This window comes from Asterias rubens, chromosome 7 (assembly GCF_902459465.1).
Source record: "Asterias rubens chromosome 7, eAstRub1.3, whole genome shotgun sequence".
In the NCBI taxonomy this organism is placed as follows: domain Eukaryota; kingdom Metazoa; phylum Echinodermata; class Asteroidea; order Forcipulatida; family Asteriidae; genus Asterias; species Asterias rubens.
The window spans coordinates 4,344,176-4,359,490 of record NC_047068.1 but is presented as its reverse complement, the minus strand read 5'-3'; the positions used below and the strand labels follow the sequence as shown (position 1 = coordinate 4,359,490).

The following is a 15,315-nucleotide window of genomic DNA, read 5'->3' as shown; positions in this document are numbered from 1 at the left end:
AGCGCAGCGTCCAGTCTGTCGTGGTCTGGTGGTCCAGTAGTGCAAGCCATGCGGTCTTGTTCACTCAAGTACAGCGCTTTAAAAACCGTGCACAAAATCCTGATTTACATAGTAGGGGGCCGCGCCCTACACAGTGTATAAACCAAAATGGCTGGAGTTATGTGGGTAGCAGATAATGCAATATAGGGATTTCAATACTTAGCCACATTGTTCATGTAGATTGTATGCAAATCATTCTACTTAACTTATATAACCGTTATTTCTTATAGGCTTTTGTCCTGCATGTTTTCGCTATGCCGATGTAGAAGAGCTATTCCAAGAGCTTTTCACAGACACTGTTTGCTTTAAGGAATTCTGGCGTTTATAAGTTCTTATATATAGCGCATTTTACAATAAACAATATCAATGCTTTTCATTAATGGGCTCAAGAACATTTCTATGCCATTGTTAGGCTTCATGATACTTCCTAACTGATGAGCCAATTTAACTTAATATTATTGGGCTTGAGGTAAACACATACAGTCAGTGCTAGTCATTAATCATTTACTGGGCTCAAGGATACTTCCTGCTGTGTGAGCAGATTTATGTTGTTTTTCGGCTTCAGGTTTACATAATTTACAATATTTGTCACTTTATTTACTTTCAAGTTTGGATTGCCAATAATTTTCCGAGTTAAATATTGTGTCAAAAATAGGAAGAATAATCCCTATAGGAATACAATCTGAGAAGCGTTACTGCAGTAACGCTTCCTATATTCAATTTTTGGGGGATAACAAGTGGTACGCCGTTTTCCATACCCGTATGTACTTAGAAGTGAAATGTTTCTCAAACGATGCAACAGCTTATTGTCTAAAGCTGCTATAGGTCTACTTCTCACCGTCCCAAGTTTATTGCCATTTCAGAGTACATGTATTATGTCTAAATGGGAAGAGTAATCCCTAATAGGAACACAATCTGAGAGCATTACCGCGGTAACGCTTCTTAAATTCATTTTTTGGGGTAGCCAGTTTCTGTTTACCTATACCTTTCTGTGCTTAGCAAGTTCTTTGTGCCTACAGGCATAATGAATTAGGCCCTACAGTATACATTCCAGTCTATTTCCTGGCATGCAATACATTTCAGTGCTCATTGGTAAAATAAAAATCTACCATAACGACCAAATCAATAGTATGCTGGGCTTCTTAACAAAAAAAACATTTTTGCGGGTGATTACACCCACGAGCGTTAGGCCATGGCATCGTCGAAATTGCGAAGAATGTGGAGACCGCTAAATGTGCATAGCGCCCTCTGTTTGATGGATTGTTACAACCAGATTTCCGAGTATCAATCAGCAGCAGGTTTTTATTAAGAAACCACATCAAATTATGTTTTGGGGGCCAACCGAAAATGAACAGATGAATAATATTCGGTACCCGTATACACATGGTTTAGTTTTTACTGTAGGCTATAGGCAATAATATTTTAGTTTTTACGGTAAACAATAATTCTCCGAAGGTTTAAGAAGGGGGAAACTAGTGTTATTCATTTGGAGCCACAAAAGATTCATCCCAGACAACCGTTAGCGTCTCAAGATTTAATTGTTTACGAATAGTTCTTTAGGCCTTGTTTGATATTTCTGTGAAGACATGCAATGCGATATATGAGGGGGGCTTTCATACATACAACAAAACTTGTTTTATAAATCACTGTTTTATAAAGACACTGGACATATTAGTAATTGTCAACCAGTCTTCTCACGGTTCTCAATATATATATCCACAAAATAACAAACCTCGGTGAAAATTTTAGCTCAATTGGTCGTCTAAAAAAGTCGCGATGGTAGTAATGGAAGAAAACAAAACTTGTTACACGAAGTTGCTTTCAATTGCTTGATTTGAAAATCTATAATTTGAGGTCTCGAAATCAAATTCATGGGAAATCACTTCTTCGACAACAAAGTTTTGATGCTATATTTTGAGTTATTACCAATAAATGTATTGTATGTTTGTGTGAGGATACTATTATTTTTGTAACTTTTTGGTGAGACTATCAAAACACCGTACGTGCATTGAAATAAATGGGTACGTAAAGCTCAGTCTTTCTTCACTGTATCTTAGTCGATTTAAAGTAACTCGACAGTAGTAGCGTGGGAGGGGGGGGGGGTTACAGCTAAAAATGACGTGTTTAAAATATTTAAAGGATTAAACAATTTGTAGGTATAGGTCTATTCTTGAAATGCGTGTTCGTGGCTGATGCAGACTTGAAATCAAGTCTAGACTGCATACGGACGTCCATCACACACGAACTTTTACTTCCGGCTTGTGACGTCATGGGTGTGGTATTGGAAGTTTTTGGGTAGTCAACATGGCGGGCGGTGTAATAACATGTTGCCTCTCTCCGCAAGAGTTGGAGGCAAGATCTAGGAGTAAAGCCATCGATAAAGAGTTGACGAAGGACAAGTCCTATCTGAAGAGAGAGATCAAGATCCTCTTACTCGGTGCCGGCGAGAGTGGGAAGAGCACTTTCCTCAAACAGATGAAAATCATCCACGGACAGGAGTTCAGCGATGAAGATCTACGCGACTACCGCACCATCATTTTCTCGAACATTATCAAGGGGTTGAAGGTGCTGCAGGACGCCCGGAAAAAGCTGGATATCCCGTGGGGGGACCCGTCCAACGAGAAACAGGGAGGTGTTATTCTTACGTGCGATACAACTCAGCTCGTTGAACCCTCGTATTTTATGCAGTTTGTACCGAGCTGCTACGCTCTGTGGAGCGACAGTGGAATACAGGGGGCATATGACAGAAGACGGGAATTTCAAATGGTGAGTTTCAGTTCCTATCAACAAGTTATCACATTGATGATAACAAAAATGATGAACTCTAAGTCTAAATTAGTCTATAACTTATAAAGGTCATGCATGCAGTCACAGTGCATGCAAGCCTTGAATGTCATTCTTGAAAGGGCCCAGGAATTTTCCTCTGGTAAAGCACATTTCTATTGTATGTATTGAGTAAGATAATAGTAAAGACGAATGAAAGTTTAAATTTTAACTTGTATTGGAACTTTGCAAATAATTATGCAAAGGGCACCAAAGCTGAAGAAGAAGGGGCCAAGGGTTATTTGAAGGCCTGGCATGGTGCTCTAGTCAGAATTTCTGGACCCAACAATGGTTTATTTTAAACCAGACCCAGTAACTGGGGCGCTGTACTCCTTTTTCGAATTTTGACATTATCGGTCATAAATGTCAAAATTTGAAAAAGGAGTACAGCGCCCCAGTTACTGGGTCTAATTTTAAACATTTGTACGCCAGATAAGGTCAAAATCATGTTAAAAAAGTTGTTTAGGTTAGTTGCAAATACTCCTGGATGTGTTCCTTCCGCTAGTGAGTGTTAGTGTTACTCCATCCTCCCAATCTCTGACCAATGGGAGGATGGACGGTTAACGATCACAGTATTGTTGAGGTTAATAGGCCTAATTATATCTAAAATGTTTTCGGGCCTTTCGGATGTTCACCCTCAAATTGCCCTTTGCGTACCCACAAAACTTTTGATCACCCATTAAAGTAATCCACAAGGGCGATCAGATCCCGCTTTAAAGACAGTGGACACTTTTGTTAATAACTCAAAATAATTATCATCGTAAAACCTTTCTTGATTACGAGTAATGGGGACAGGTTGATAGTATAAAACATTGTTAGAAACAGCTCCCTCTGAAGTGACGTACATGTAGTTTTTGAGAAAGAAGTAATTTTCCACGAATGTGATTTCGAGACCTCAAGTTTAGATGTTGAGGTCTCCAAATCAAGCATCAGAAAGCACACAACTTCGTATGACAAGGGACAAGGGTGTTTTTTTCTTTCATTATTATCTCACAACTTCAACTACCGATTGAGCTCAAATTTTCACAGGTTTGTTATTTTATGTTGAGCTACACCAACTGTGAAGACTAGTCATTGACACTTACCAATAGTGTCCACTGTCTTTAGTACTAGTCCAGAGGAGGATCAAAATTAATCAATTGAAAAACATGAGCCCAACAGACTTTTCAGGTCATGAGTTAAAACTTGCCTGATGGTAAAATCACTGGCCTCTGGTCCAGTGGCAAATTCGAGCCCTGGGCAATATTATTATTTTAATTAAATTTATATAATTTTTTTTTTTAAATAATGATTTATTTTAGCAATTTATTTTTTAAATAGTACATATTTAATGGCTTGATGTTTCGACCCCAGCAATAGGCTTTCTCAATGAAAATGCAACAAACATGAACAGGTAGCTAATTGTAACCATGTGAGTGCATTGTGTAACATAAATTGTAAGCAGTGAAGTAGACATACTGCACCTTGAATAGAGAGAGGGGGCCCGAGAGGGTGAGGGGACCACACAGCAAAAAGCATATGATAAACAAAGAATAGGGAGGGGGGTAGTGAAGGCCTGGTTTGACCACAAAAGGATTGAAGTACAAAAGACAATTGAAGGTGGGAAGAGGAAACAGTAAATAGAATAGTTTTAAATGAGGCAGGCTTATAATTGGGCATATTTTTCTTGGAAAGGCAACATTTGTGCAACCATAAGGCCTGAAGATACATAAGAGATAGTGATTCATAAAAAAAAACTCCAACTGGGGAAATCCCCATGCAATCATGTAGGGACTGAACCCCAATTGATTCACATCGATCGTTCGGTCAGAAGCGCAGGCCTGTTACTTTACGGAGGCACCAAGGGCGATTATCTCTGTACCCCATTGTCATTGTCTTGGTGCCCTGGAAAAGCTCTGAATAATTTCCTCGTAGGGTGCCCATTAAAAAGTAGAAAATGCCTCGTACACCAGAATTACATATACACACAGGCCAAGGAGGTCAGCCTCCATTGCTCCTGGTCTTGGCCTTGGCGCCCCTTCAGAATTAGATGTCAAAAGTTTCCGCTTGACTTTCCATTGGAAGTGCCCTTTGCAAAATGAAAATGGCTCATGCCCTTTTAAATATGAAATTCCAGGCCTGTATTTGTTGGCTTTGGTTGTCCCCAACTTGACAAGCACCCCATTTATAGTTGGGACTAGTCTCAACTTAAATGTTTTAGGTGGGATGTGCCCCTGCCCCAATTAGTGGATTAACTATAATAGTTGTGATCGAAGTAAGGGTATAAGTTAGAGCCAGTCTCTCCATATGAGCCCCATTCCCACTTATATGAGCAAGGCAACATGAACAAAGCGGTTTGTTAAAGCGGCAAACAATGCTTTTGTTAGGCAGAAAAAATCTTGATAATCCTTTCATAAATGCCGTTTGAGCTAGCACTCCACCAAAGGTGTTTAACTGTACCTGTGGCGCACAACACTAAATACAGCAGTCCACGCACGTTTGATCAACTGTCAATTGCTCATCCTGTAGAGCTCTGGGCAATCCCAACTATAGTTTGGGTGCCCCAACTGTAACACTCAATAATATTTCTTTACCCTTACACGATGTGTATTAGCACTGTACACTCGGTACTTTCCCAAATTCAGTGAAAAAAATCACAGAGATATTACTCGGATGGGATTCTAACCCACAACCGTTGCAATTCTAGTTAGTATGTTAGACACTAATGTATGTACTCTAGAACTACTCTAGAACTTCATATTTTGTGTGGATTTGAAGCCCACTCGAGTACTACATTAGGCCTGTGATTTTTCCAGGGAATTCGGGAACGTGATGAGTATTATACTTGCTGACTGACATCGGTGTAGTAAAGGGTAAAAAAACAAAGTTAATATTTTGTAACACTCAAGTTGGAACCAGTCCCAATTGGGGTGATTATCAAGTTGGGACAGAACAGTTTTTCCAGATAATGTGATTCAAACTCCCAGCATGGTGTCTAAAACAAAATCAAAACACAAGCGTTGTTCACTCATGAATATTTGTTGTGACTATTCAAAGGACACAATTCATGGTGGGAGTGCCACTACAATGTTTGCATAGTGACCTCTAAACTTATAGATTGTTTGGCCGTGGCTGGTATATTCAGATCTGAAATGATTTATTATTGCACCCTAAATACATGTTGGCTTATTGTATGTTTCATAAAAGGAAATGCATGATGTGTACAGTATGTAGTTGACTACTTTCCGCATAAACTATTTCTATTTATATTCACACAACCACCAGGCCTTGAACAACTACACTTGGAGCTTGGAGGCCTCGGAGACCATGGCTCTGGGCCCAATTGCATAGAGCTGCTTAAGCAGAAAATATTGCTTACTAATTTCCTGCAAGTGACAAAAATACTATTGAGAGCACCCTGGCGCAGTCAAAAATATGGTGCGGTCGGTAGAGCGACAGCATAATACCCCTCCAGTAAATTTGTCTTTGTTCAAACCCCAAAACTTTAAGTGAACGTTACAGAATTAATTTTTGCTAACAAAACAGTTGCTGACAGTGTAAGCACTTTATGTGATCCACCATACATAAACTATCAAACATGTAGAAGTTTGAGATCAATTGGCCATCTGGGTCACGAGAAAAATTGTGGGAAAAAACGATTACAAATTCTGCATTGCATCGATGCCAAAACAAAAATGAATAAAACGCTCCCTGAGTGACAACCTCCAAATGCAAAATAAGATTATTTATTTCTCATCAAATATGAAATTTCAATCAGACAGAAATATTTCAAGGGATGTTTTCTACTATCATCATCATTAGACCGTGTAAGTTTTATGTAAGTCTGTGATTTTCGTGATTTTGTTTCTTACCAACTCTGTAACGTCCCTATAAGGATTTTTTCTGTTCAAGACACTGGACACCTTTGGTAATTGTCAAAGACCAAGGGTGTTTTTTCTTTCATAGTTATTTCGCAACTTCGATGACCAATTGAGTTCAAATTTTCACAGGTTTGTTATTTTATGCATGTTGAGATACACCAAGTGAGAAGACTAGTCTTTCACTAGTGTCCAGTGTCTTTAAAGGATTTTTCTGCTAAGGAAAGTCAGGGTTGTGCATTGATTTTAAGCTTGTGTTTTTTCTTGCTACAGTACATGTACACAAACTATTGTAGTCTGTGTTTGTACATGGTACAATGTGGTTGGCATAATATAGGGTCAGCAAGGAAATGGTTCGGGACATAATGAACAGGAAGACAAATAAACATTCACTGTGCAGAATTGTTTGGCAAGGAAATGGTCAAAATTGATGCTGAAGGGTTCAAATTTGTAAAAGTGTATTTTGTACTATACATGTATGTTACAAAATGCACAGGGGTGGTGTTAGAACTGACTGAAAGAAACGAAGGATTTGAAACTTTGCATGGTGTGTATTACAGTAGTGAGGTCACATCACCTTTGCTGATAGAGCCTTCTTGGTATATGGACCTAAACTCTGAAATAAACTTCCCGATCACATCAGGGGCATAACATCATTCAACACATTCAAGGCATTTCTGAAAGCCCACTTGTTTCAGGAGGCCTACCATCAATGACTTTTTATTTCTTCTGTGCCTCAGCGCCTTTGAGCAAACTTTTGATTTAGGCGCTATACAAATTTTGTTTGATTGATTGAATGATTGAGGTTAGCGGCCAGTAACACCATAATGATAATCTCTAAATGAGTTGGGGTGCTTCTAGATGGTTCTGAACCAACGGTTCTTTTCAAAAACACCACAACTCATTTGGAGGTTATGATTACATGGTGTTACCGTAAACTTTTTCCCTTTTATTATAGTAGGGAGAGCAAAATGCTACACAAGATCTACAAAATTGGTGCTCAATAATCAAAATTTGCCACTCATAATATGCAGCCAGTGTACACAAAATAAGTTCAATGCTAATTGTTTTGCTATATGCAAAATTGCTGGATGAAACTACCACTCCCTGGTTTTATTATTGAGCACGTGCCCACAGATTTGATGACTAATAGTGTACAAGTGATTTTACTGACTGCAGAAGTACTATCAATGTACCATTCACACGAAACAAACAAGGCTTTTATTCCTACACGGAAGTGTTTCCAAACCTACTGTAGTGACCGTTTTCAGGCTCGGCTACTGTCTGTAAAAACCTCATTCATTTTTATTATGAATGTCTCGGCTCAAAGATTTGCAAACAGATAGAAAAACCACTACAAATGAACGCTTAGGGGCCTACTCTACTTCTGAAGTGACTCTACTTCCGAGTATTAGTTATGATAGAATGGGGTTGACTTTTAGAACGCACTGGGCACATTTGGTAATTAACAACAACCAGTATTCTCACTTGGTGTATCCCAACATACATGTATGCATAAAATAACAAACTTGTGAAAATTTGGGCTCAATTTGTCATCAAATTTGCAAGAGAATAATGAAAGAAAAAAACACCACTGTTGCATTAATTTGTGTGCTTTCAGATGCATAAATTAAAAGGCTTCAGCTGAAGTCTTTTATCATTGTGAGAAACTACCTCTTTCTTAAAAACTACATGTACGTTACTTGAGAGGGAGCGGTTTGTCACAGTGTTTTATACTATCAACAACTCTCTATCTTTTGTCAGATTGTGTACAAGGGTGCCAAGCCATCCACTGCGTGTTAAAATACTATGTGTGGTTTTGGAACTGTCTGAAAGGAGAGCATGTGACCACTGAAAATACTACCAAACAACACACACCAGTGTGTACGGGTAACACCGAAATGAATATTTTCTATCCTCGATGAAAATTCAACATCTTAAACTCTCCATTGCTCGTTACCAAGAAGATGCTGCTAACATCCATTTTGAGTAATTTACCAAAGCAGACTGGAAACGAAGATGATTGCCCCCATGCCCCCTGGGACTTGCGTTGGTGCCATCGAAGTACTTCAGTAGAAATTTACAGTTTCCTCATAGGGTCCTCTTTACATAAGGAGAAAATGCCTTGGTGTCCGTTATAATGTATGTGAAATACATGTATTTTAAATATGGAGGTTGCAACAGGTAGTTTCAAATGATCCTGAGATCTAGGTCATGTTTTGTACTGATGTTATTTTTTTTCAAATTGTTTTCCAGGCAGATTCAGTCAAGTATTTCTTAAATGAGCTGGATCGGGTTGGACAAGAGGTAAGCCCCCCACTTATTGTTTCTAATATTCCATGATAAGAATCAGGTTGGTTTTTTTTAAGTTTGAAAGCCTGGCTGGCTAGTGGAAAAATAAAGCAAAGATTCACCTTCACAAATAATTATGAGCTGTGCTAACAACAGGGTTTGGCTCTATATTTTGTAATTGATAGTGACAATTATGTAATCTACTCCCCGTTGCATAAAAACTTCATACACGTGGCACAAAAACTTCAATATAGCACACATGCACAGCCTGCAAATGTCTAAACAAAACGAGTTTAACTTACAAATTATGCACATCACACATAATCACTTTGGTTGTTTTTTAATCAGATATATTTTGGTTTTTTTTTTTTTTCGCCCAACAAAAATGCAGGATTTCCTCCCTACTAGGCAAGACATTCTCTTCGCACGGAAAGCTACCAAGGGTATCGTCGAGCACGTCATCGACATCAAGAACGTCCCCTTTCGCTTTGTCGACGTCGGCGGGCAGCGGTCGCAACGACAGAAGTGGTTTCAGTGCTTCGAGAACGTCACATCGATCCTCTTCTTGGTGTCGTCCAGCGAGTTCGATCAGGTCCTGATGGAGGACCGCGTGACAAACCGACTGGTCGAGTCATGCAACATCTTCGATACCATCGTCAATCACAAGTACTTCTCGACGGTGTCAGTCATCCTCTTCTTAAATAAAACGGACCTTCTGGAGCAGAAAGTCAAGGTGGTAAGCCTCAAGGACTACTTCCCTGAGTTTGAAGGCGAGTCCGCTAACATGAAACAGGTACAGGACTTTATCCTTCTCATGTTCGACATGCGTCGCCGTGACCGCAGCAAGTCGCTCTTCCACCATTTCACCACTGCCATCGACACGCAAAATATAAAGCGTGTGTTTGACGCCGTGAAGGTCACCATCTTGAAGAAGAACCTGGACAACCTGATGCTCACAACATAATATTTTTAAGTAACGAAATAATCCACTCTCTTGTGCCTTTTTTTTCCCTCTATGAATCTATGCTTCTTTTAAGACTGGGATGCGGGAGGGGATGCATCGCAGGTCAGAAACGTTCAGATAGACACAAACCCATTTCTGCACACATAGAAAGTGCTGGGGTTAAATGGTGCTTGTTTTTAGGGAAAAGTTGCACCCTTTTCAGACAGGTGCATCAGAGTTGCGCCAAACCAGTCATTGTAAATAATGTTTAGTTTGTAGGTATTTTTTTAACAAAATGTATATTTTTATGCACAATTTTGTTGGCATTGACATGAAAAAATATTTTTTTAGTCTGTTGCTTTATTAATTTTAATGGCAGTATATATGTAGGCCATTTTTACAAGCAGCCTACAAATTCATCGGTTAACTTTTATGAGATTTGTCGGCTGAAATTTACACTTATAAAATATTTTACTCAGACAAGAATTTTGCTCTTGATAGAATCTCCTTCATGCCTTTGTATACCGGTATGTGCCCACTGATTAACTCATTGCAGCTACCTCACTTGTTGTCCTCTTGACTCCTTTCGTAGAGCCGCTAAGCACAAAGCACTTCTGCTTACCAGAACAAGGTCACAAGCCAAATTACCATGTCTCAATTTCTTTTGGGAAAATCCATGGGATTTGTATAACTCTGTAAGCAGGCATTTTTCTGCTGACCATAACCATTGTAAATCTGAACTGATTGGCATTGCGATGTTAAAAACTTTGTATTTGTGCTCTGTTACACTATGCAGTTGGTAAAGCACAGTAAATGCCCTACTTCCTTGTTAACGGAAGATGAGGTCTGCTGGTTGTACTAGCAAAAAGTGATATCATGTTAAGGAGGACACCACCATACACCTTTTCGCAACTACACATTTCGCAAGCGATACTGTTGAATGGGGTGCATGCTGGTCTAGCTAGTGATAAAAAACTTGAGCACTAGTTAGACCATGCAGCATGCACCTCATTGAAAGACCAGCATGTGCACCTCATTCAAAGCCTACAGCGTGTTTACTGTGTATTTGCGTTAATGTCTATGTACAGCAAATTGGGTTTGTGCATGAAGCTTAAACGCAGTAGACACTATTGGTAATTGTCAAAGACTAGCCTTCACAGTTTGTGTATCTCAACATATGCATAAAATAACAAACCTGTGAAAATTTGAGCTCAATCGGTAATCGAAGTTGCGAAATAATAATGAAAGAAAAATAACCCTTGTCACATGAAGTTGTGTGCGTTTAGATGGTTGATTTTGAGGCCTCAAATTCTAAATCTGAAAAACTTCTCCAAAACTATGGCACTTCAGTAGAAGTCGTTTCTCACAATGTTTTATACCATCAACCTCTCCCCATTACTCATAACCAAGAAAGGTTTTGTGCCAATAATTACTTTGAGTAATTACCAATAGTGTCCACTGCCTTTAAAGGGAAGGTACACTATTAGTAATTGTCAAAGACCAGTGTTCTCACTTGGTGTATCTCAACATAAGCATAAAATAACAAACCTGTGACAATTTGAGCTCAATTGGAAAATTATGAAAGAAAAAACACCCTTGTTGAACGAATGTGTGTGCTTTCAGATAGGAATAAAAGACTTCTAGCTAGAAGTTTTTTATTATTTTTGTGAGAAATTACCTCTATTTCAAAATCTATGCTACTTCAGAGGGAGCCGTTTCTGACAATGTTTTATATTATCAACAGCTCTCCAATGCTCGTTACAAGTCAGCTTTTAAGTTAATATTTGTTTTGAGTAATTACCAAACGTGTACCTTCCCTTTAAAAGTACTTTGGCCTCCCTGTCTATTTCTAAGCAACGTTTTGCTTACTAGTTCCTTGAGCCTGTTCCAACTTCCTTATAGAGTGTTGGCAACTGAGCTTTAACTGAAATTTTGGTGAAAAGCCATTGCAGCATCATGAGGTCATGTTTCCTCTACTTGTAGAGAGGATGTGTGATCATGATTTATGACCGTGGCTTTTTCTCTTGTTGGCCAACTAGACCAATTTGTTTGCCTTGAGCCCCTTTCACATGAGAGCAACTTAGCAAGGATTCCTTGCTTAAATTCTAGCGTGGTTGTAAAGTTTTGACAAAATGTACCTCATGTGAAAGGACAACAATTAGTTTCTACTGTCCAAGTTCTCTTGCAAAACCTTGTGAAACATTGCTACATTTTACAACCTTACTAGCAAGGGACCCTAGCTAATTGCTGTCATGTGAATAGCATCTTTGGCCACCATCACGGTTACTTAGTTCACATCACAAAATTGTTTCCTCTGCAATGATGACAATTTGTAAATTAAGTTTGTAGATTTAAATGTATTTCAGTGCAGTACTACGTGTACTATGCTATAGTATTTTTTATGAAGATATGCTTGTTTACTAACTTGGTGTTAAACTACTTTTAAAGATAAATAGCATGATGGACAAGTTTTCCTTATTTTCAATTATAGCTATCTATGTATACGTAACACTGTGTAGAATTGTCGCATAGTGTATACATGTACATCAGACCAAGAAGCTGCGGAAGACTGTTGTAGATCTTCCTGTAGTGCCTTACTTTGTGTTTCAAAATTGTGAAGACATTATGTGTCCTGACTGGTATCCTGCTCACTGGTGGTTCTCTGTTCTTCTGTTTGAGGAATGACAGAACAAGCACAATCCATTTCCTGGTCAGCTTCATACTAATAAAACCTACTTCTCATGTGACATTTAGGTAAAGATGCCTAAAATACATTCCCAGCATTTCCTGACTGACAAGAATTGATGATCTGGCCCTGTCCGGGAATTAATCGGTACACTGTACATTATGCCCAGGAAATAATGTGCTGTTTATGATAAATAAAATGGTCTGCGGTAACACTCTAAATGAGTGGTTCTGAAAAGAGTCATTGGTTTTAACTCGATGTTTCGATCAGTATGATCTGATCAGCTTCTGGAAAAATGATGTAGTGGATGTTTATGATGTTGTTGAAAGCTTTAAATTTACATTCATAAATACCTCGGACAGTTTCGCTACTCCTATTGGTGGAGAGCGCGTCACGTGGGTGTGTATAAACCTTTGTTTATGACCGGTAAAAAGTGTTAATTCATGGGCGTAACACGCGACCTTGCACCTGTTCTTTTAAGACAGTTTCTTCATTCCTATTGGTCCAGAGCAACGGCTGAAACAGTTATGCCACATCACGCGATACGCGCGACATGCACAGCATTCCCTTATAAGGAGTTGTTTACCCGAGGGCGGTGGAGGGCCTTACCATTTCATAGCTGGAGGGGTGTTGTGTTGAAAGAAATCATTTAACAATTATAATTTTTGCATTTATTTTATTTTTTGACCAAAAAGTGATGATGTTTTTGACCGAAAAGGTATTTATGAATGGGAATCAAAGTGTGTTGAATCGGTTTTCAACTAGTGGTTTAAACCCGCCGAAGCCTGGTTCTTTATAATTTATCTCGACTTCGTCTCGGTAAAATTTTCAAGAACCAGGCCTCGTTGGGATTAAACCACTAGTTGAAAACCTCTTCACCAAACATTGATTCCCTTATTAACTTCAAACCTAATCATCTCTACAGTTTATTAAAACCCAACTGCACATTTTCTTGGACTTTGACCACGGTTGTACAATTATTCCAATGAATGAATGTCTGTTCCCAACGACAGCAAATTGTCAAATTGTTAAAATTTTTGATTGAACTGTTAACTCTTTCTCTTATAAAGTAGTGACTGCTCATACATTGTATCATTTTTGGGGGTTGAACAGAATTGACTAGAGTGCGATTCAAACCAACAACCTCTGGATTAACGTGTCGGCGATCTACCAACTGAGCTATCTAACATTGTATTGTTATATCATTTTGTTATACGGTCATCATCATTTTGAATTGTTATTATCGAAGTGTTGGTATAGACCCCTCACATTGGCAGCCATCACAGAGGTTAAACAATGGAAGCGTATGCGCAACGCACAAGGCTCAGCCAATGGCAGGTCTTCCTTTGACCTTAGTGAGGGCGCTATATCGGCTAGTGACGTCATATGCAATGGTGTCTATTTTAATAGGAGACTTTTGAGACGCTGGTGGCAGCAGACATAATGGTCTTTTTTGTGACTCCGAGGGGGCGCGCGCATGCTCAGTACTACATGCTGACAATGTCGGTCTGAGTATGTGCAATACTTTAAGATTACATCTAGAGTCTCCCATATATTATAATTAAGTGCCTTGAAACTGGGCCCTGCATGATGTAAGTTATGCAGTGTACAGATAAATGTATTAAAAATAGGGTGCACATTGTTTTATGGTGTTTGTTTGACATGATGGGTGCTTGAAATGCATGCAGACAATACATTATTAAGGAACTGACTTCCATCCATCAAAATAGTGCAGTAAGCGGTGGTTCCTGGCCACATGTAGTTGGGGTAAATCTGTTGCAATTTTTTTAGCAGGAAGCTATATTATTCGATGACGTGAAGTGGTAACGACAAAAGGAAGGTCACTGCAAGAATAGTGACCCGAGTATTGTATTTCTGAAATAAATGCACAATTGATGTAGCTGTTTTTGGTATACACATTTTAAAGAGCAGCACTTTAGCTTTAAAACATATTATTTGGCATTATGAATTTTGTTTTATTTTTGTTGTGTGCAGGAAGTAAGTTTGTTATATTTTGTAGCTTTTTAAAAAACTCTTTGTGTACATGTAGGGACAGAAAGAAATTGATTGATTACATGCAGTATACATGTAAGTACTATCTCCCACTACTATTATATATACAGAAACCCAGATAGGGAGAGATAAATATTCCTTCCTTAATAAGTGTCTAGCGTTAAAACTATCCCAACTTGGATGTTACAAAAAGTTGGGATTTACCGTAATTTGAGCTATCTTTGAAAAAGGGATTTCCTTGAGTATTTACACCCTGATTTGAAGTATTGTTTCCATTTTTAAGTATATCTAAAAGCTGAAGCACAAAGTGCCAGTTTGGGGACATTATGTTTAACTTCTATTTTAAAGTGCCTGTTTCTAAAATTATTTTTATGTTATCTTTACAACCTTGCCTGTATGAATGCATTTACTGGTTCAAAGGCTGAAAACATTTTTTAGTTAAGTGCTGACAGCATTTATTGGTTCAAATGCTGAAAGCATTCACTGGTTCAAATAAGGGACATAGGGGAAAGCAAGAAATATAACAAGAGCAATGTTATAAACTTCATGTAGTCTGAAATAGCAACTTACTTTTTCTTACTTTTGTACAGCAAAAACAACAAAAACTATGCATTTTTCAATAAGCACAAAGCTTTCTTTAAGAAAGGTTTCTGGGTTACTTT

The 15,315-nt window shown here is 38.5% G+C and overlaps 1 protein-coding gene across 1 annotated transcript; it reads left to right on the top strand.

The window, feature by feature from the left end:
- The first annotated feature begins 2,327 nt into the window (after window positions 1–2,327).
- LOC117293032 (guanine nucleotide-binding protein subunit alpha-13-like) lies at window positions 2,328–11,148 on the top strand. The gene is made up of 3 exons (XM_033775238.1): window positions 2,328–2,805; window positions 8,976–9,026; window positions 9,403–11,148. The coding sequence occupies exons 1-3, from the start codon at window positions 2,344–2,346 to the stop codon at window positions 9,973–9,975; spliced, it is 1,086 nt and encodes a 361-aa protein (XP_033631129.1). The 5' UTR covers window positions 2,328–2,343; the 3' UTR covers window positions 9,976–11,148.
- Window positions 11,149–15,315: the final 4,167 nt, after the last annotated feature.